Source organism: Brassica napus, chromosome A2 (genome assembly GCF_020379485.1).
Source record: "Brassica napus cultivar Da-Ae chromosome A2, Da-Ae, whole genome shotgun sequence".
In the NCBI taxonomy this organism is placed as follows: Eukaryota; Viridiplantae; Streptophyta; class Magnoliopsida; order Brassicales; family Brassicaceae; genus Brassica; species Brassica napus.
The window spans coordinates 5,155,181-5,175,490 of NC_063435.1; the positions used below are offsets into that span (position 1 = coordinate 5,155,181).

General features: G+C 35.1%; 5 protein-coding genes and 3 non-coding genes across 9 annotated transcripts; 3 read left to right on the forward strand and 5 right to left on the reverse strand.

Annotated features, from left to right (window-relative positions):
* Nucleotides 1-45: 45 nt before the first annotated feature.
* Nucleotides 46-241, reverse strand: LOC125589660. The gene has a single exon (XR_007325834.1). It is a non-coding gene; the product is annotated as a U2 spliceosomal RNA (small nuclear RNA).
* A 266-nt stretch (nucleotides 242-507) lies between these two features.
* Nucleotides 508-4,232, reverse strand: LOC106389443 (inactive protein kinase SELMODRAFT_444075). Of its 2 annotated transcripts, none has more exons than XM_048750996.1 (10): nucleotides 3,875-4,232; nucleotides 3,323-3,626; nucleotides 2,991-3,145; nucleotides 2,787-2,881; nucleotides 1,714-2,696; nucleotides 1,477-1,637; nucleotides 1,322-1,398; nucleotides 1,077-1,224; nucleotides 834-983; nucleotides 508-745 (listed from the first exon to the last, which is right to left on the reverse strand). In XM_048750996.1, the coding sequence occupies exons 2-10, from the start codon at nucleotides 3,492-3,494 to the stop codon at nucleotides 701-703; spliced, it is 1,986 nt and encodes a 661-aa protein (XP_048606953.1). In that variant the 5' UTR covers nucleotides 3,495-3,626; nucleotides 3,875-4,232; the 3' UTR covers nucleotides 508-700. The 2 variants fall into 2 exon arrangements, with proteins under 2 accessions (XP_048606953.1, XP_048606948.1); XM_048750991.1 differs by having other exon boundaries at nucleotides 3,715-4,145.
* Nucleotides 4,233-6,269: 2,037 nt separating this feature from the next.
* On the reverse strand, nucleotides 6,270-6,341 carry TRNAP-UGG. The gene has a single exon. It is a non-coding gene; the product is annotated as a tRNA-Pro (tRNA).
* A 645-nt stretch (nucleotides 6,342-6,986) lies between these two features.
* LOC106389467 (60S ribosomal protein L31-3) lies at nucleotides 6,987-8,205 on the forward strand. Its single transcript, XM_048751000.1, has 3 exons — nucleotides 6,987-7,107; nucleotides 7,195-7,302; nucleotides 7,745-8,205. The coding sequence occupies exons 2-3, from the start codon at nucleotides 7,223-7,225 to the stop codon at nucleotides 8,022-8,024; spliced, it is 360 nt and encodes a 119-aa protein (XP_048606957.1). The 5' UTR covers nucleotides 6,987-7,107; nucleotides 7,195-7,222; the 3' UTR covers nucleotides 8,025-8,205.
* A 539-nt stretch (nucleotides 8,206-8,744) lies between these two features.
* On the reverse strand, nucleotides 8,745-8,826 carry TRNAS-CGA. The gene has a single exon. It is a non-coding gene; the product is annotated as a tRNA-Ser (tRNA).
* Nucleotides 8,827-8,996: 170 nt separating this feature from the next.
* LOC106418208 (40S ribosomal protein S30) lies at nucleotides 8,997-9,804 on the forward strand. Its single transcript, XM_013858873.3, has 3 exons — nucleotides 8,997-9,133; nucleotides 9,222-9,359; nucleotides 9,528-9,804. The coding sequence occupies exons 1-3, from the start codon at nucleotides 9,130-9,132 to the stop codon at nucleotides 9,572-9,574; spliced, it is 189 nt and encodes a 62-aa protein (XP_013714327.1). The 5' UTR covers nucleotides 8,997-9,129; the 3' UTR covers nucleotides 9,575-9,804.
* A 1,998-nt stretch (nucleotides 9,805-11,802) lies between these two features.
* On the forward strand, nucleotides 11,803-14,311 carry LOC106418217 (inositol oxygenase 5). Its single transcript, XM_013858882.3, has 11 exons — nucleotides 11,803-12,001; nucleotides 12,138-12,270; nucleotides 12,353-12,437; nucleotides 12,636-12,840; nucleotides 12,959-13,018; nucleotides 13,143-13,195; nucleotides 13,333-13,455; nucleotides 13,555-13,624; nucleotides 13,712-13,790; nucleotides 13,873-13,954; nucleotides 14,088-14,311. Exons 1-11 carry the CDS (start codon nucleotides 11,971-11,973, stop codon nucleotides 14,112-14,114), a joined length of 948 nt encoding a protein of 315 aa, XP_013714336.2. The 5' UTR covers nucleotides 11,803-11,970; the 3' UTR covers nucleotides 14,115-14,311.
* Nucleotides 14,312-17,338: 3,027 nt separating this feature from the next.
* Nucleotides 17,339-20,310, reverse strand: LOC106418226 (ATP-dependent 6-phosphofructokinase 7-like). The gene is made up of 9 exons (XM_048761365.1): nucleotides 20,209-20,310; nucleotides 19,994-20,046; nucleotides 19,640-19,679; nucleotides 19,380-19,580; nucleotides 18,886-19,297; nucleotides 18,539-18,804; nucleotides 18,057-18,102; nucleotides 17,834-17,988; nucleotides 17,339-17,756 (listed from the first exon to the last, which is right to left on the reverse strand). Exons 1-9 carry the CDS (start codon nucleotides 20,308-20,310, stop codon nucleotides 17,553-17,555), a joined length of 1,479 nt encoding a protein of 492 aa, XP_048617322.1. The 3' UTR covers nucleotides 17,339-17,552.

The window sequence follows — 20,310 nt, forward strand, 5'->3', positions numbered from 1 at the left end:
GAATACCTTATAAGTCAAGGGACCAAAAATTAAACTGTTAATTTGGCGGGATGAGCCGGGCCCTTGCAATAGTGCAACGCATGGGCGACTCGTAAAAGCCCAGATAGCAAGCTATCTTAATGGGCCTTCTCCCTTAAAAAATAGAGTTAATATCGTGTGGCCCGATGGACCACATATCAGATATTAAACTGATAAGAACAGATACTACACTTGATCTTAGCCAAAAGGCCGAGAAAGGTATGAATTGTTACGTCCCCCTGCCTCTTTTTTTATACTACTCCTCATGCCTTATATGCTTGTTTCTTTAGCGATGTGGGACTTTTAGAGATTTAAGACAAAACGTAACACTCTATCTGTATTAGCGGGTTTGTAACAGAATAACGTTAAGCCTAAAAGCCAAATCTTGTGAGATTTTAACTGGTTTTACAGATCGAAATAAAAGAGAGAGCCAGTTTCTGCAGTTTTTTAATTCTAGTCTTCAGTTTTCCAATAAGTTTTGCAGCAATCTTATAAAATATGATTTTATAATAAATTACAAAGTTCACAGATCCACCTACACAAAACTCTCAACAAACAAACTTCACTTGAATCTTTGTCTCATTAACAAACTTTTACACATAACAAAAACAATACTCATTAACAAGAAAGCTGTAAAAACTCTAAATAGTCTACAAACTCCATGCCTTTCCCTGTGTAGCTTCTATATTGGACTCATGACAACGTCTCCTTCTAACATCCGCAACACCTTAGACACAGAGACAAAGAAGATTTACATTCGAAAATTTTGATTCGTCTTTTTAAGTGTTTTTGAGGGATGAGATATGGCAGCAAACCTGAGACATTCGTGGCCTTGAGTTAGGGTCACGGCGAATGCAGAGGTAAGCACATAGCGCCATACAGTAAACTTCCTGCTCAGAGTAACAATTCATTAGACGCGGATCAAGAAGCTCCCTCATGGCTTGTTTCTGCAACAACGGTCTTGCCTGAAAACAAAACAAAAAAATCAATATATCTTCCTTGTAAAGCATCAGAGCCTTTACAGACTGAAGCTTTGATGTTCATTTGGACGTTTTTACCCATTCGGTGAGACACTGTTGACCTTTAGGACGCTTAATGTCCATAGCTTTCCTTCCTGTGATAAGCTCAACTAACACAACCCCAAAAGAGTACACATCTGCCTTCTCTGTAATCTGTCCACTTTGTGCATATTCAGGTGCTAAGTACCTAAAGAAAAAGAAACAGAACACTTGACGCTTCATTAACGTGTCACACAAGTAAATCAATAAGATGAATATCACAATGATTATGCCATAAACAGTACCCAAAAGTTCCAATTACTCTTGTCTCCACTCCTTTATCTCCATCTGGTTGCCATCTCGCTAGTCCAAAATCTCCAACCTAGATATTGTTATAAAGCTTCAAGCTTGGCACACACGCAAAAGAGCAGAGAGAGCTTAAGATGATTTTTATTATTACCAAAGGCTCAAAGTCATGAGTGAGGAGAATGTTGTTAGGACGCATATCCCTATGAACAATGCAACCAACTCTACACTCTTCATGAAGGTATCTCAACCCACGAGCTGCTCCAACCGCAATCTTTTGCCGCGCTGACCATCCTAACGGCTCTTTCCCCAAACCTATAAAACTTTCCTTTATTAGAAACTTTACAGAACAAGAAAAACAAGAATGTTACTAGAAGTAGAAAGCTTTTACCATAAAGATGAGAATGCAAAGAACCATAGCAGATATACTCATAAACCAGCAGTCTCTTCCCATCCTCCACACATAGTCCAATGAGCATTACAACATTCCTATGTTGTGCACAGCTTAAGACCTCAACTTCAGAGCAAAACTCTTTATCACCTTGTGTGCTAGCAATCTTATACTGTTTCACAGCAATGATTTGACCATCTGGTAAAGTTCCTCTGTGAACAGAACCAAACCCACCTTCAGCCAAGAAACTCCCTTTAGAGAAACCCTTTGTTGCTGTCTCCAGCTCTCCATAAGTGAACCATCTCAGAGGGTTTCCGAATTTAGGTGCCTTGTGTTGACATATGGAACATAGTGGAGGAGGTCCAGGAGCTGGCTTTCTTGATAAGGAAACCACTTCCCTCACGCTTTTATTTAAGCATGTATCCGGTTTACGGACATCAGGTTCTTTCTTGGATGAACCGAGTCTTAGAACCGAAGCAAATCTTGATTTTCTTGGAGTTTCTGTATGAGGTATTGTCAGATCACCACTGGGACTCAGGATATTAGATATTTTCACAGGATGGGAAGATGAGGAGGAGGCCATTGATATAGGACTCCAGTTTTCTCCATTTGAGTCAGTATCAGATTCAAAGAAACTCTTGTTTCCATCACTGACCCATGGGTTAAGGCCTTCAAAGACTTGAGAAGCAAGAAACGGTGAAGCTCCTGCATCAGAGCTAGATATTGATGAAGTCCCCATATCAGAACCTTCTTGGTCTGGACTGCTAGCTGGAGTCACAAAGGGTTCCCTCAGCTTTCTTCCAGGTCTTGAGCTTCTCCGGGAGAGGATAGACTTTGTGGTTAGCCTGGAAATAGCTTCTAGATGCTCTGTATCTGCATTCTTCACCAAGTTGAGACGAATAACCTTTGGTTGTGACTTCTTGATTACAACAAGATTGCACTCAAGTTGGTCAATACAGCATTTTTTCTCATACTTCAGTCCCCTGCTTACATATTTTCACAGGCAAAAAGTAAATCACAATTCGAAAAGCAATACATTTAGAACACAACGCATAATATGTTATAGTCTTCACCTGTCTAAAACCACCCAGTTTGATTTGGATTTCTTGGCTTCAGTAGCAATGACTCCATCAGGTGAAGCAAAAACAATTTTGATTCTGACGTTTATCTGAATCAAGATTAATAAAAAACATATGAAACTATTAATGGATTCTTAACCAAGAATTAGACTGTTTTTTTTTTTGTTGAAATCTACATGAAATAAGTGAGTCATTTACCTTGTCTGCATCATAAACATTTTGTAACTGGAACATCATCTGAGAAACAGACTCATGAATATCATCTTTTTGGTCTGAATTAGTTCCAGCAAGAAATCTTCCATGTCCTAATGCACAATTGGTGGTTAGTCTCGAAAACCCCCAAATATTTTTACCTGAAAGACCATTACAAGAAGATTAAATATTTAACTTAAGAATCAATATAAGCCAGACAGAACAAGTGGCACTAAAGAGACAAAGTTTGTCACCACTCAAAGAACAAGAAGCTGCCAAAGCAACAAGATTGTGATTTAAAGATAAAGAAGGGAAGAGAAAGAGAAAAAGATGAGTACTTGTGTAATTGGAAGGAACAACAACAAGAAGCCTGATTCGATCTCCAGGTTGAACAACATGAGTCAAAGTCCATAGAAGAGCTGCTTTTGAGGTTTCCTTTGAAGCTCTAACAGCTACCATTACTTTCTTCCCCACTACTACACTTCTCTCTTTACAACCCTTATGCTTCATTCTCAAGACTAAGATATTCACAAACAAAGAAACTGAAAGGAACCCTAAACCTCCCCAAACTTCTTGTTCTTCGACCTTTGCAATTACACACACTTTTAGCACTTCCCACTTAATCTAAACCCTTCTTTTTTCCTGGAATGAGAAACTGGAAGTGTCACGCAAGCCAAGATGCTTTGAGAAGTGAAGCTCAAAAATAAAATAAAAAAGTCAAGAAACTTACGCGTGTGTGAGTGTGTATAAGTGTGTGAGATTCAGTGTCCCTAAAAACTATACTTTATGTAGAGAAACCCAAGAATAACATATGCACAAAACACAACAGCACAAGAACCCACACTTTCTCTTAATAGAACCAAACTCTAAATTATATCTCTTTCACTCACATTCTCTATCTCTCTTTCAAAGCATTGGTTGGGTTTAGTTAGAAGACTTTAAGCTCCATGAAAATGGTGTGAGCATTGCGTTACTATAGAAAACAAGAAAACTCTACTCATCTTTTGTTGGTTGGTGGGCCCAAAAGATGGACGATGTAAGTCAGATTTTGGATTTTCAACACTCTTTTCTTCTACAAGATCAGAGGAAGTTGGTAAGAGAAGAAATGAAATGTCCAAAAGGATGATTTAAAAATAAAAAATCTAAGTAAAAAGGACAAATTAGAAGTATTTTGGATTCCTTCTTCATCTTTCTTTATTTTGCCACTGCAATTTTATTCCAGAAAGGACAAAATCGAATAAAGAAAGATTCACAAAGGACTCTGCTTTATTCTAATTAATAATAAAGAGAGTAAAAAGAATCCAAAGGATAATCCTTAAGTCATTATCACACTTTTTTTCTTGAATTTTTAAAGATAAGACCGTTTGTTTCTTCATTGTCAAGTTATGGCCAAGTTTTCATCCTTTATGATAAAGAACATCGTAGACTCGATTCTCGTCATTCATTCAAAAGATTATAATGAGAAAAGTAAAAGATGATTGATTATCATTATGGAGTTGAACGTTGCACTTGCATGCTTTTCATATATGTTGCTTTATATATTTCAGTGGAGAAAGTGAGAAAAGTAAGTATGGTAAAGAAAAAAAAGTATGGTAAAGATGATTTTTACTTTATTAAAACATGATAAGGTGCTTCAATAAATCAACTCTAGTGATGTAATCGAATATATCATGTCATGTATCTTATCACTAGAAATGAATAAATATTTTGTGATTTATTTAAATTAATATATATATATATATACTGATAATACTGTTACAAAAGTGAAATAATGGCAGCATGAAAGTAGACTAACCAATAAAATATATGTTTTTTCATGTTATAATTAAAGAAGAAGTCATTCACTTAACTCATAATTTATTGTCACCAGGTTGATTGTAAATGAATTCGGCTATGGCGACAAGATAGAAGATTACAAGCAGACTAAACATGGTGTCCGTCTTGTGTTTTCCTCTCAAACCCTTTAGGATCCTATGATATCCACAGTTGAGTTAAGGGAACTGATCATGGATTAGTTGGAAGAAAAAAAACTAAGCTCTGGTCATTTGCATTGGTCAACTTCTATTAGAAATTGTCACGTTTAGACCTAACTAGACCATTCTGTCTTATTGTGTACATTACAAGTTAAAATGAGTTTGATTTCAGTCTTATCTATATACTATACAAAATTTATTATAAAAGTTGATCTCTGTGTTGTGTGATGTTTGTTGCTAAACTGGAACTTCATACACAGATTCTGATAGGACAGATAAAGAGTCCATGACATTCCCTGATCAATTTTATACGGGTCTTTATGAGCTTGGTTAGGAATGGGTGAAGACCAAGGTCGAGAGATTGTTCTTGATGCATATGTAGGACATTCTAAATGCGTTAGATCTAGACTCCATGAATATGGATGATCTGGTGATCTTTTGCGCTATATGTCAACTGGATTAACAACAATAAGCAGGCTCTATTTGAGGACATATTCTGGAAACAAGTCTTGATCAATTAAGTATAGATGGGCCCAGGTTTATATTTTCTCCTTTGAGTTATGCTAAAGAAAGTATACAACTGTGATGCTACTCACGTGATTGTTTCTATACCTCACTGTGATTATCAGATTAGAACTAAGAGCGAAGCTGAGGCAGCAGAAGCAATGCTTTTGTGCGCATATGACTACAGCTTGGAACAAAGTAAATAACGGAAGCGACGCCATCTTTGATATACAATACAATACACATTTATTATTGAAAAATGGATTACATAATATGCAGAGTCCATTCACAAAACAGTTGTTCAATGTTACAACAACAAAACATTTTACATATACAAAAAAAATGAAGTAATGAAACAACATTTGTCGCTTCTTAACAAAAGAATTGCTGTCAAGTGGCTGACTACAAAAGAATGTGTTATAAGGATGGCTTGATGAATGTTCCTTCTTCCTCTTTTCCTCAAATCTCCTTAGTGTTTGTTCTATATATGTACAAAAGCCCTAAGATTCTCCCTCAGTGAAACTAGAACCAACGAATAAGTAGTTGCGCACACACACACTTAAGCCGAGAGTCGAGTTTTGATAGGCTTAAGCTTTAATCCCATGCTTTCAGGAGAGAGAAGCTGTGAAATGCAACAAGGGGCTAAGAGGACTTCCTTCAGGGCTCGCTGCGAAACAAGATCGATGGTCTATATAATCCATAACCCATAAAAAAATGCTGGTTCCATAGGCCATTCTTAACTAAGCCTCTAATCTCATTAAGTTGGACACAGTTATTACATTTACAGCTGGCCAGGTAAAAAAACACAGGGGCGTTCCGAGAATCGAACTCGGGACCTCTCGCACCCAAAGCGAGAATCATACCACTAGACCAAACGCCCATATTGATTGATAACCTATACATATATTTATTTATTAAGCCACTAACTTTTAACCAACAATGTTGGTCTGGACCTAGCATTATGCCACTGGAAAATCATTGGAGCAATTGCATTCCATATATTTCCTGTACAGTAATAAAACCCGATAAACTGGATTATTATTCACTTCAGCAAAAAAAAAAAAAAAGACAAAAACTAATTAACTACTCTTACCTGCTGCACCAGTAACCAAGAGCCCTAATAGGTTCTTTCTCAATATTTAACAGATTGCACATATATATTTACCATTTTCCAAGACAAAGCAACACAAAACAATAGAACCAAAGTTTTCTGAATTACAAAAGTATAATCAACTTCTCAATTCCATTTTGTTTTACGAGTAAAATATATAACCAAGCTACGAAACAAGAAGAGAAAAAATAGTTCTATGAAAAGCTTATAAGAGGACATAACCTGATACTTACAAAACTTTGTCTTACCCAAGTCATACAAAAAAACATGGCATATGTGGAATGAACATTTTTCTTTGTTTTGTTTTGAAAGTTCAGTTCACTAATACAAAGATAGACAATCCGGTTTGTCTTTGACTCGGTTACATTTTAATTAGGCCTTTTATGGGCTCTAAAATTGCGACGCTAATGACACAACAAGTAAGCCCACTAAAGCCCAAATAAATCATCTAGGTTTAATTTAGTGTTGCATATATATATGCTTACTTCTCCGCCGTCGACGCCTTCTGTTCTCTCGACGTTCTTCAAGCCCAAAGGTACTCTCTCTTTCCCTCTTCGTAGCTCGTTCTTGGACAGATCTGTGTAGCTTCTAGTAAGTGTTCTTTGGTTATGGATAAACGCAGGTAAGAGTAGGACACAGAAAAAGAGAAGATGTCTGAGAAAAAGGGAAGGAAAGAGGAAGTGGTGACCAGAGAGTACACCATCAACCTCCACAGACGCCTTCACAGCTGGTTAGCTTCCTCAAACCTTAGTGTCTTCTAGCTGCTTGATTGTTCAGTTTCATAGTGTTGTAATGAGATTGTGTCTCTTCCTTACAGATTATAGTAGGGCCCTTCTTAGACTTCTTGTAGGTTAATTAATTAGTGTTTTTTAAGATTATCTTTTTTAAAAATGTAATTGAACTAATAATGAAATGTTGTTTACATTTCATTTCAATATTTACTTCATATTAAGACATATACTTAACCAATTGGTTTGATTTTCTAAAACCTTACCGGGCCTGTCTTAGCTGTTTGATCGTTCAGTTTCACATAGGGAAATGTTGTTTACATTTCATTTCAAGATTTAGTTCATATTAAGACAGGAACTCTAACAACCGAAATTAAGATTAGGTCTTGCTTGCGTTATGAGATTTAAGGGCTTCTTCTAATGACTTTGTTTAACGTGTAACAGCACCTTTAAGAAGAAGGCACCAAAGGCCATCAAGGAGATCAGGAAGTTTGCAGAGAAAGCCATGGGGACCAAGGACGTTAGGGTAGACGTGAAGTTGAACAAGCAGATATGGAGCAGAGGTATCAGAGGTCCTCCAAGGAGGATTAGAGTCCGTGTTGCACGCAAGAGAAACGACGATGAAGACGCCAAGGAAGAGTTTTTCTCACTTGTCACTGTTGCTGAGATCCCTGCTGAAGGACTCAGTGGACTTGGCACTAAGGTCATCGATGAGGAGGATTGAGAAGGGACTAGTCTGTCACCTAGACAAGTTTTGTGGTTTTTTCCTTGAGTTTTCGATCTTTTTATTTAAAGAGTCTTCGTATTTTCTTTGTAGTTTCACTTTGCTTTGCCTGATGCAATTTATCAGATGGACTCGTTTTCTTCGTCAAGACCTTGATATGAATCTGTTTATGTTCTTTGTCTTCTGCGTTTTACTTGAATCTTGCTAATAATCAATGTGTATCTGAGTTGCTTGTCCAAGCAAATCTGACTAAGCAAAGCTTCGGTTTGAAATGAAGTTCGTATACGATTTCTTCGAGCATCTCTAACCCCAGTCTATTTTTCATTCTAAAATAGAATTTAAAGTAAAAAATGCTGGAACAAACTCAAACTCTATTAATTATAGAGTTACTCTATTTTAGAATAGAAAATAGAGTAAGCCATTGAAGATGGTCTAAGAATCTAGTTTACATGTGAAATGAGTTTTATGTTATCCAACATAGTTAAATAGACATCAAAAATCCTTAACTCTAGTAAGAGTCCCATGTTAGCTTTATTACCTTTGGAACGATGACATCCATAGCTGCCACTGTCTTTCCATCATAGCATTAGCAAAGCATAATGATTTGCAGTGAAAATTATATATCCGTGAACTAAATTGTACAAATGGACGTAGGCCTAAAACTAATTAACGTATTCTTATGACTTCGCTTTTAGTTTTTATAAAAAAAGAAACAAAATACGTCGACAGCAGGATTCGAACCTGCGCGGGCAAAGCCCAATTGATTTCGAGTCAAACTCCTTAACCACTCGGACATATCGACTTATGCTGATCATTTTCACCTTTACATTTTAAACATAAGATTAAAGCATCTTTGAAGCCCAGCCAATAGTTTCGGACTAGTAATGATTCCGTGCTAATGATAAAATAACCAAGTTACATAAATTTATGATGGTTATGGGCCTTACACCCAATAGCAACATTGAAGTATGGCTCCAGGCCCAATAAGCTTCGTTGTCACGATATAAATACATATCCATCATCCTGAAAACCCTAGCTCCGAGATTTCGCACTCGTTTCAGCTAATTGCAGCCGTCGGAAGAGAAAGCAGAGAAGCAAATCAACCATGGGTAATCCTCAGAGCTTATACATTTCTGTACTACTGCATATTAGTGAAAGTCAAATCGTTTGATCTGTGTGAGTGTTTGCTGATCTCAGGGAAAGTTCACGGATCTTTGGCACGTGCCGGTAAGGTGAGAGGACAGACACCAAAGGTAGCGAAGCAAGACAAGAAGAAGAAACCCAGAGGACGTGCCCACAAGCGTCTCCAGCACAACCGCCGTTTCGTTACCGCCGGTAATTGCTCCAATCCATTTTTAAATACTTGGTTGATTTTATTACAAAATAGTTATTAGCTGTTTCAACTTGTGTGTCGGATGTTGTTTATGGATATAATATAACTCTTTGCTTGGCATACAATAAAAGTGTTTGATTGATTAATGTCGGGTAATGGAATTTTTGCAGTTGTTGGTTTCGGTAAGAAGAGGGGACCCAACTCTTCTGAGAAGTAGAAGAATGACTTATAAAAGCTTCTCATAATGGCTATTTTGTGCATTTCTTCTATTCGTATGTTTTAGTCATGTTTCTTTTGCACTTATATATGTTTTGATTCTATGAATTACGAATTTACTCCTGAATTTTATTCTCAACTTCCAGCAGTAATAGTTTGATTTTGTCTGCAAGTTTACACCAACCATGGGGTTTTATCTTTTATGTTATTGAATGATATGTTTCTATTCTACGGATAATGGAATCATACAAGAAACTGTGATTATGATGTTCTCTCGTCAACTAATGTATAATAGGCGATGCTTCCACGAATGATTATTCATTCAGCAAATTTCTGGCCATGCTCTTGAATTGCTTGTATAATTTCATTTCTCGCAAGAGAGGTCCTTTGCTATTGGTGTAGATTCACTGATGCATTTGGACCAGTTAAACTAGAATCCAAAATGTGAACAACTCTTTAGTTAAGTGTAAAAAACCTGAAAACCTAAAAGAGTGCCAATCTTGATTCACATCACATTTTGAGTTTATTTTGAAGCTGAGAAAAATTCCTTAAAAGGCTTGGAGAGTTCCTCTCCGGACCTTAGAATGAGTTGTGTCAGAAGCAAAGCCAAGAGCATAGGATGGGAGGAATAAATTCTGATCTAACTGATGCGTCAGTCAATATAAATGAGAAAAGACTCCACAAAGCCCCGATTATTGATAGGCCAAGTATTTTTTAGGCCTATTAACATAAAACCGTTTTCACAATCCAAATGAAGTCTCTAGGGCGATCAGCAGTCTACAGAATCTGAGACTAGGCTATTCCTAAATTATCGTGTTCTACATTGACTGACGCATCAGCAGTCTACAGAATCTGAGCAGTCTACAGTATACACCTTGTTTGCCTTCAGCCATGTTCCTAAATTATCGTGTTCTTCACATTGTTTCGAATTACAAGTACAATCAAAAGGAAAATTATACGTCCCTCTCTCCCAAATGTTGGTCCAGATTTATCATATTTGGATTTTCTTGGTTCATACCTTAAGCTCCAGACCCCGAACAAAATCTATTGATGTTGCTTGGTGAATCTTAGTTTTTTTTTTGATCAAATTTTTAAAAAAGATGGTGGTTCAGCTGGGTACGAGCCACCAGGCCATGTGGATCTGAGTGGCTTTCATCCGTTATCCGTCCACTGCCGAGAGAGGGAGGTGATCGCTGCTCTGTGAAACCAGCCTCACGCATTGCCCTCCCCTCTTTAGGAAACGCCTGAGTCAAGCCTTCGCCTAACACAAACGGATCACTCTCGGTTTGGACTGGGCGGTCCAGAAGATGCCAGACAGAACCGACCGGTGGGCCGGGACAGTGTTCCACCATCTTGTTGTCCCCACATGGGTCACAAACTCTTGTTACTGAGCTCGACAGTGAATCTTAGTTTTAACTTTTAATTTTAAGTAAAAAATAATGGATTTATTTTTGGCGTAGTCCATAGTAGAATTTACATTGATAAGAAATGAAACATCATTTATGAAAAAAATTAAACACAATGAACTTACTTTCTTTTTTTTTTGGAACTCACACAATGAGCTTACTTATTGATTTTTTTTTCTTTGCTAAGAATATTAATACGATATGCATAATATGCTCAATTTTCACTATTATGGGACATGTCCAAAATCTATAATATTATTTCAAAAGTTCCAAGAAAACTATACGTAAACGTATAAATAGAAAAATATACAGATGTTATCAAATAGAGAAAACTACAAATATCACAATGAAAAATTAAATATATTAAATTCTTTTATAAAATAAATAAATTAATTTATTATAAAAATATTAAGAATTGTGAAAACTAAGAATATGATGGAATATTCTTCTTTACTAATTTAGAAAACATATATATGGGTGCGTGTATATGCTGATTGTATATTTGTATCTGACACATTGCCAAATCCTTATAAGGAAGAGGATATAAATATGTCAAAAAATTAATTTCAGTTCAATTTTTATATTTTGGAAATTAGGATTTTATTTTTACCATATAACGTTGGGTATATTCTTATTTGATGGACAGATCACAGCGTATTAAAATATCATAATGGTTTAATTAGGTATGAATGTTAACAAATACTATTTTGTTTTGACATGTCATATTTATGTTGGTCAGATTTTTTATTTAAAAGTATTTATGGATTTTGTCTTTTTGAGGGGAGGATAAATCTTGGTTGCTAAATAATCAACGGTCAACTAAGACTTGGATTTCTCTCTAAATATAGAGGAAAGTACTTATCCTCTCCAGATCCATCACCATTACAAATAATCTTCTGTGTCTCCATCAAATCACACCTCTACCTAGAAATTAATCCTCTCTATCTTTTAGTTTTCAATTAATCTTTTACTTCTTTTTTTTTTTCTGAAGATGATTATCCCTCTCGAAAACCCTGTTTTGGGTACACATATCTATCTTCATTCACTTCAAAAATAACGCGTTTTTTTTAAAGTGTCCATTAAATTAACAAAATTGGAGAAAAAAAAATAATGATATTTTTCAATTAATGGGTTTACTTTATGATTTTTTTTAACCAGTGCATGAAGATTTTGGGAAACAAAAGAAGACCGAAGAGTTACAACTGGACAACATAATTCCAACGTCGAAGACATCATCGGACGATGATGTGTTTTTGGCCCCTGAGGTGAACGCATTTGGTCGTCAGTTCAGGTTGTTATAAGAGTTGCGTAATTTAATTAAACATTTTTTCAAATAATAAAGAAATTTTTTTGATCAATGTAAATTGTTGTAGAGACTACGCGGATGCGAACAACGAGAGGCAGAAGAGCGTCGAGGAGTTCTACAAAACACAGCACACTAACCAAAGTTTAGACTTTGTAAGATCTCTTTTATATTACAATTATAGTTTACGGGTTATTAGCTTTTTGTTTTGTGGGATTAATGTATGTACGCTACATAGCCTACATATAAAAGTGATCTGGGAACTATTGATAATAACTTTATGTTTAATACTCAAAGTACAGTTTATCAGTTGCACCCAAAAAAAAAAACGGTTATCATGTTTTCTTTTGCAGGTAAAGAAAATGAGGCACGAGTATGGAAAACTGGACAAGATGGTGATGAACATTTGGGAATGTTGTGAACTTCTTAACGAAGTGGTGGACGAGAGTGATCCTGATCTTGATGAACCACAAATTCAGCATTTGCTTCAATCGGCTGAAGCAATCCGTAAAGACTATCCTGACGAAGATTGGCTCCATCTCACTGCCCTTATCCATGGTAATCAATATCGTTGAGTATGTCAAAATACAATGCTTACGGCTATGGCTAGAACTTACAAATCATAATATTCATATATAAGAATCCGAAAAATGCTAACATTGGAATCAATTACCAGATCTTGGGAAGGTTCTTACTCTTCCACAATTTGGAGGGCTTCCTCAGTGGGCTGTTGTTGGTAAGTCTAATTATTTGAGGTTTCTAATAAAAAGGAATATAAACAATTAATTATGTTCTCTTGACTGATATGTATCGAACTTTAAGCTTTCAGTAACATATGAATTCCATATCAAAACTTGTAGGTGACACATTTCCTGTTGGGTGTGCTTTTGATGAATCTAACATACACCACAAGGTACATAAAAACATATTATTATCTGCAGTTTCATTAAAAAAAATATTACTAAGCAATTGAATATAATTTCACAGTTATTATTTTCTTTTAATCTTTTTTTTGTCAGCAACATAACCTTTAATCTTTTATATTTTCAGTATTTTATGGAAAACCCTGATTTTAACAACCCAAATTATAATACCAAAACTGGGATTTATTCTGAAGGATGTGGACTAGAAAATGTTTTCATGTCATGGGGGCATGATGATTACATGTACCTGGTAATATTTTAACTTACTGCTGTAATTTATTAAATATTATAATTAAATTAGTTTCCAAGTTAAAGATTTTGTAAAATTGATAATTATATGTTCATATAGGTGGCCAAGGAGAACGGAAGCACTTTGCCATCCGCGGGATTGTTTATCATCCGATACCATTCCTTTTACCGTAAGCATAATATATTATGAACCAATTAACGAAACAAACTCTTAGTTAGTAACATAATGGTTTATTAATTAGTTTTTATATTTGTAGCATTGCACAAGGCTGGAGGTTACACTCACCTTTTGAACGAGGGAGACAAGGATAATCTCAAATGGCTCCATGTTTTCAAGTAACTTAAAAATATATCTTAATCAAACATACTTTGATTATAATTATCGGATTGTAATTATAAAGTTGTGTTTATAATACAGCAAGTACGACTTATACAGCAAGAGCAAAGTTCAGGTAGATGTTGAGAAGGTTAAGCCATACTACATGTCTTTGATCAAGAAGGTGAGGAACTTTACTTTCATCTCGTTTGAAGATGAGTAACTAATATGATAATTTACCTTACATCATTGTGTTAATAATATTAGCATATTGCCTTTTTTATTTTCATATTCATAATTTTGGTTTGGATTTACAGTATTTCCCGGAGGATTTGAGGTGGTGAAACTGCAATAAGGCGTCCAAGAAGTTTACATAGAAAAATAAAATGTGTCTGATTAGTAGTCGTTTAATTAAGCACTGGAAAGCAGTACTGTCCAGTTAATAAAGTTCTATTATTATTATTATTGCGTTGTCATTAGCTAATGTATCCCGCCGTTATTAGAGAAAAATGCTATTAAAACACAGAATTTTCAGATTAAAGCCACAAAATTCTTCAATTTTTAAATATTGACCATTTTAATTTTTATATTTTGTCGATTCGGTCATTCAAGAAATTTGAATAGTCAACTCTTAAACTCATAGAAAAACTAAAACAGCTCTCTAGCAACATCGACAGCTCTCTAGCGACATTGTTTTGAAACTGATTAAAATTTTAAGTATACAACATTGTTTTAGCACTTAATCCTGTATATTTCGCAAAACCAAGAAAATCTCAAATATAAGTATAAAAATTTAAGGGTTTTCAATTTGGGGTTTTCCGGGTTTCACGAGAGAGAATAGATAAATGATGATTACTATGCAAAACAACATCGTATAATTAAGTTTTTAATCAGTTTTCAAAACGATGTCATTAGAAAGTTAACGAAAGTTTATTTTTTAATCGAGTCTACTAGTTGATTACTTGAATTTTTTAAATGGCCTAATCAACAAAATATGAAAGTTAAACCGAAAAATATTTAAAAGTTGATTTTTCTGGCTCAAACACGAGTTGAAAAAAAAATTGGTTTAATTTGAAAGTTATAACTATCTTCTGTCCGTTATTATTATGAATAAAAAACTAATATTATCTTTCTGTTTAAAAAGTTTCGAGATTAAAGTGTATCGTTTTTTTTTCGTTACTTTCTATAGTGTTTGCTTATGGAGTTTTAAGAGACGTACATTATCATAAGAAACATCAAACATGCTCAAACACAAGCCACCATCATCGTCAAGTTTGTCCTCCAAACATGACCGGTGCAATCCATTTGTAGTAGAAGGAACTCCAGAATTTTCACCACGATCTCTTCACCACCAACCACCGTCATATCAGCTATTGGCTGCGACATACGGAACCATCTCTCTTTTTTCGGGGATGGACTAAAAGCAGCTCCAACGAAGGTATACAAAAGGGTATCTGAATCAAAAAGATAATAAAAATAAATGAAAAAAAATTAAATCAAAAGTGTGACAACCGATTCTGTGCACCGATCTCTTTAGAACCCATGGCAACTGACACTTGTCACTTTATATTGGCTAATAATTTTGAAACTAAAAAGTATTATTAACATTTTATATTTAAAATATTTATGTGTAGTTATTGTTTTTGGGGTATTTTACCACTGGAACTAACAATTTTAGTATAGTTTCTTAACTTAATTTATTATATTGATGAGATACTTAGCCGTCTTTTAATGAGTCGATTACCATTTAGGACACTTTTTTATCTTTTTTAACACTTTAAGACACAATCCGCTGGAGGGACACTTTCCTTGAATCTGAGAGCTGTTTTGGACAGAAATGCCCTTGCTCAGAAGAAACGGAAGATGCGCTTATGTTTGGGTAAGTATAAATTGTAACTTGTTTTTCTTATTTCTCTTAATGTTTCATTTACTTTTATTTCAAATTCTAAAATATATAAAACAAAAATAATTATCACATTAAATTATGTATAAAATTCTCTATCTTTTAACATCCATTTTCATATATATATACTAATATATATACAAAAAAAGTATGGACATGGATATCATAGTGTGGATAATATAGTTATAAATTAATTTTGGACATGGACACAAAACCATATTTATTCATACACTATTTCAGTTTCTGATTAAATAAATATATAATAACCATATAAAAACATGTTTCTTTTTTCTTATTATTTTGATATCCATATATATATTTTTATATTTTAATGTCTAACTAAATTGCTAAATTATAATTTATTGGACATATGTTTTATGGATGTGGACACAATATTTTTTTTTTACAAAATTCTTTGTTTTGTTTTCTATTTTTTTATTTAAAGATGTATATGACCAAAAAAATTAGTATAACAAAGTGATATATATTTGTTATTTAATGATATATACTTTTATTGTTTTATCTAATTTTCTATCTATATTTTTTATATATAACTTATAAGAATGTATGGATATGGATTATAAAAGTGTGAACGTAAGATATGTGGACATGGATATAAATGTGTAAAAGAGAATATCTAGACATATTAGTATGACACACAAGTTGTATCCACATCAAAGTTTCTGAAAGAGATCATGTTAAATGATGTCCATTATCGATTTTTTGTGAGCTAGTAGGTGTGGACATGGATTAGGATATATTTATATGGACATTGTAATCATGAAGAACATAATTGCGTAAAACATGTCTGTGGTGTATACTTGAAAATTTTGATACTAATTAGAATACAAATCTGCACATTTAAAAATTGAGGGTGAAAACAAATACTTACATAAATATAAGGACCAAATATGTAAATTCATCATTCTTATTGCAGATCTAATCGAGCTTTCACCCATGGTGATACCAAGCTCAAACCACTGCAGCTTCACCTATATAATGGATGAGACTTCGGAAATGAGTTGAGCAAGGCGAGGAGTCAACTTGAGCAGCAGATCTCGTGGTGGCGGAGGATTTCGACGAGCTCGAACCCCCATGGCTTCACTGAGCCACCGAGCTTACCGATGCGATGTTGAGCTCGAAATCCATGTTGAGGCGTTTTCTCTTTCTTTTTTTTTATCCGTGGATTCTGTCATGATTCGTAATAAAAAGATAGAAAAACAGACAAAAAATAGAGATAGACAAAGGAATAAGAAAAAGTTGAGAAGAAGGAGACAAGCCAAGAGGATTAAGAATTAATTGTTTCTTCGATTTGATGAAGGAGAGTGTATCGTGATTATTGGATTTGAGTATGCGTTATGAAAATAAATAAAAAGAAAAATAGAGTTTAATAAAAGTGAATCTGAACTTGAATTTTGAAATTCTAAAATAAATAAATTTTTGAATGATTTAATAAAAAGACTTTTGGATTTAGTTATATTTCTAGTTATTGTTAGATAAGGTTGAGGGCATCTAAGACATTGCACATAGAAATTGTGTGTCTCAAGCAACAAGTGTCTAAATATGCAATTCCAAAGACATAATGTGTCCTAGAATGTAAAAAAATCTCTTTTAATTTGCTACGTGTATTTAGGGTAAGCTTTTCTTTACTTAATAGGCAGTAACAATTGTATTGTACATCACACCAAAAAATATTACCTCATTCACTCATAACCATAAGATATGAAAGGTGCAAAAATATGTTACAAAACTAAACATCTAAAAGAAACTAAAAAGTTGTGTTTCGCACTGAAGAGCAAAACCGTCGCAAGAAATAATTATTTCACTTTCGTTTCCAGGAAGGCCTGAATATATATATACCTGAAAGCTTTTTTTACTTTCACTTGGTGACCTCTTTAGTCACCGGAGGAATATCCACAACTGCGTCACACTTTTCGCCGTCAGGAAGTGGCGTCACCGGAAGCTCTTTCTTCTCCTCAGGTATATCCTTAGGGCCCAAGAAGCTTGGCTGATTTGTAGAAGACAACAGCCTTGCCCACATTCTATCAGTAATCACCACATGGTTCTGTTTCTCTGTTATTCTCTGCAACATAAAAATATCAAATCAGGACAATCCCGCAAACCACAGTCTCTGTCATCTTATTAGTGTCAGTAACTTACGTAGTAAGGGATGTATGTCTGTCTTCCATTGACAAGACCACTTGTGTAGCCAGTGTATCCAGCCATTGCACCGTGAACCGCACTTTGAGCAAGAAGTGAACAGTAAACATTGTCTGATGCATTGCTCGGAACAGCCCGGATCATGTATGTAGGGTCTAAAACCGAAAAACAAGTTTAAAAGAAACGTAGATCCAAATAGTTTAAAGGTTTATGATTTTGTTACCTATGTATTTGAGATTCATCTCCATCTTATTCTTCTTGAAATGATCCTAAAAGTAAAAACATTACATGAGTTTTCTGCAATGGTCTAAGAGAAAGTTACAATCTTTCTTAGGCCTGCGGGTTCAGTTTCTTCGGTTAGTTTGGGTCGGTTAAAATCTTTCCGAAGTAAACTGAAAATAATTTTGGTTCAGTTTGGTTTTTGGTTAGTTCAGCTTCAATATTTTCTACCGATTTTTGTTTGTTTTTTCGTTAAATTTCGGTTTAAATTGAATAAAATTCAAAATTTTTGGTTAAGTTCGAATTTGGTTATTCAGTTCAGGATTTTGGTTAAAGCTGGTATTGTTTGGTAATTTTTTTTCTTTTTAAGAAAACTGAACTAAATGATTACCGACAAAAACAGATTTTTCTAACCGAATTGAACCAAAAATCAAACTTTTCGGTTTGGTTAATAACCGCAGGCCTAATCTTTGTATTTAGTTTTACCTTGATGCTTTGTGATAGCCACAAGCCAACATCTTTAAGAAGCTTGTTACCAGACGCATCTTCAAGAGCATTAGACTCCATGCTTTTGGACATCAATTCTTGTCCCGCTCCTTCAGCAAGAACAATCACCATGTGACCATTCTCCTTAAGCCGTCTCTCTATAAACTCCAACAGTCCACCTTCTCCTTCAAGGTAAAACGGTGACTCCGGAATCAAGCAGCAATCCACATCTCTGCTTGCTAATGTAGCATACATCGCTATGAATCCTGGTTTAGCCTTTTTAATCAGTAACAACAGCTCTAAAAGGTTTTTCTAAAACTGTAATGTTCAAAGAGAAAAAAACTTACCACTGTAACGACCCATGAGCTTAACAAAACCAATACCATTCTCATTACTCTCAGCTTCAACATGTGCTGCGTTGATGGCTCGCTGAGCTTCCTCCACAGCAGTATCAAACCCAAAAGATCTATCAATCACCGGTATGTCGTCATCAATCGTCTTCGGTATTCCAACCACAGCAACTTTGAGTCCACGCCTTCTAATCTCCTCAAAGATTACTGAAGCTCCTCTTTGTGTTCCGTCTCCGCCAATAATGTAAACCTGATTGATTCCTCGGTCTTGGATGCTATCAACTATCTTTGCGGTATCGTGTCCACCTCGAGAGGTCCCGAGGATTGTTCCTCCGCGTTTGTGGATGTCGTTGACGACTTTGGAGTCTAAGGGGATAGTGTTCTTGGCGTAGAATCCTCTGTATCCACCCTGTACAAATAATGAGAATCATTAGTACACTGTAGCCAAGAAGGGATTAATATTTATGTTATGTATGTATGAGAAAGCTTACATCGATTCCGAGGATTCTGTTTACACCGTACATGCATGATAAGCTGCTGACGATTTCTCTAATGACGGTGTTGAGACCGGGACAGAGACCTCCGCATGTGACAATGCAAGCGTGGACTTCGTCGGAGTCGAAGTAAACCTTTTGGCGTGGACCGGCGCGTCTGAAATGGATTCCTCTTGGACCATCCTTGTGCACTACAATCTTTATAACAAGAATTTAAAAATAAAACATAATCATTCTAACACAATTCTTCAATTTACCTTCTCAGGAACACTATCATCTGAATCAACAAAGTATTGCCTGATAAAAACAAAAAAACGAAAAAAAAAACATGTAAAGAAAACAAAAAGTATGAACATTTAAGCAATGAAAACGTTTTAAAAAATACATACTTAACAACTGAGCAGTGGCGGAGCCACCTTGAAAGTAGGGGGGTCAAATGACCCATATGAAATGTATAAAATTAAACATTTAGGCTTGTAAACAATGACTTTTCTGTGGTAATTTGGTCAGAACTTATCCTTTTGACCCCCATGTCTTGAGTTCAAAACTCAGATATGACCCTTTTTGGCTATAATAAATCAACTGTGACCCCTATAAGATGGAATTCTAGCTCCGCCACTGCAACTGAGTAAGCTGGATTGTCTTGTAATGGATTCGGATACGTCTGCAAATAACATAAAACTAGGAATCATCACCATTTGATTCGAGTAAACCATGAACAGATCAAACATAATCGAACCCAAATACAAAGATTCCTCATTTATTTTATTCAAATTTTCAAATAGAATCATGCAGGAAGCAGAGATGATCAAGTGCAACAACGTACAGGGAGATCAGGAAGATAATCAATGAGATGAGGAACGTCCTGTAGTATATAACCCCCAGGACCGTTGACGATCTTCGGTTTGTTACTCTTGGGACTAGACAT

Coding starts and splice junctions, on each gene's coding strand:
- LOC106418208 (XM_013858873.3), top strand. Junction 9,360..9,527: donor CCGCCGTTTCGTTACCGCCG/GTAATTGCTCCA, acceptor GAATTTTTGCAG/TTGTTGGTTTCGGTAAGAAG.
- LOC106389467 (XM_048751000.1), top strand. CDS start 7,223: ATGTCTGAGAAAAAGGGAAGGAAAGAGGAAGTGGTGACCAGAGAGTAC. Junction 7,303..7,744: donor CACAGACGCCTTCACAGCTG/GTTAGCTTCCTC, acceptor AACGTGTAACAG/CACCTTTAAGAAGAAGGCAC.
- LOC106418226 (XM_048761365.1), bottom strand. CDS start 20,310: ATGTCTAGTCCCAAGAGTAACAAACCGAAGATCGTCAACGGTCCTGGG. Junction 18,103..18,538: donor GGCTATCACAAAGCATCAAG/GTAAAACTAAAT, acceptor TTTTACTTTTAG/GATCATTTCAAGAAGAATAA. Junction 17,989..18,056: donor GATGAATCTCAAATACATAG/GTAACAAAATCA, acceptor TTTCGGTTTTAG/ACCCTACATACATGATCCGG.
- LOC106389443 (XM_048750996.1), bottom strand. CDS start 3,494: ATGAAGCATAAGGGTTGTAAAGAGAGAAGTGTAGTAGTGGGGAAGAAA. Junction 1,638..1,713: donor TTTGCATTCTCATCTTTATG/GTAAAAGCTTTC, acceptor AAAGTTTTATAG/GTTTGGGGAAAGAGCCGTTA. Junction 1,225..1,321: donor AGAGTAATTGGAACTTTTGG/GTACTGTTTATG, acceptor CTTTTTCTTTAG/GTACTTAGCACCTGAATATG.
- LOC106418217 (XM_013858882.3), top strand. CDS start 11,971: ATGATTATCCCTCTCGAAAACCCTGTTTTGG. Junction 12,271..12,352: donor GCATTTGGTCGTCAGTTCAG/GTTGTTATAAGA, acceptor AAATTGTTGTAG/AGACTACGCGGATGCGAACA. Junction 13,791..13,872: donor AAATGGCTCCATGTTTTCAA/GTAACTTAAAAA, acceptor TTTATAATACAG/CAAGTACGACTTATACAGCA.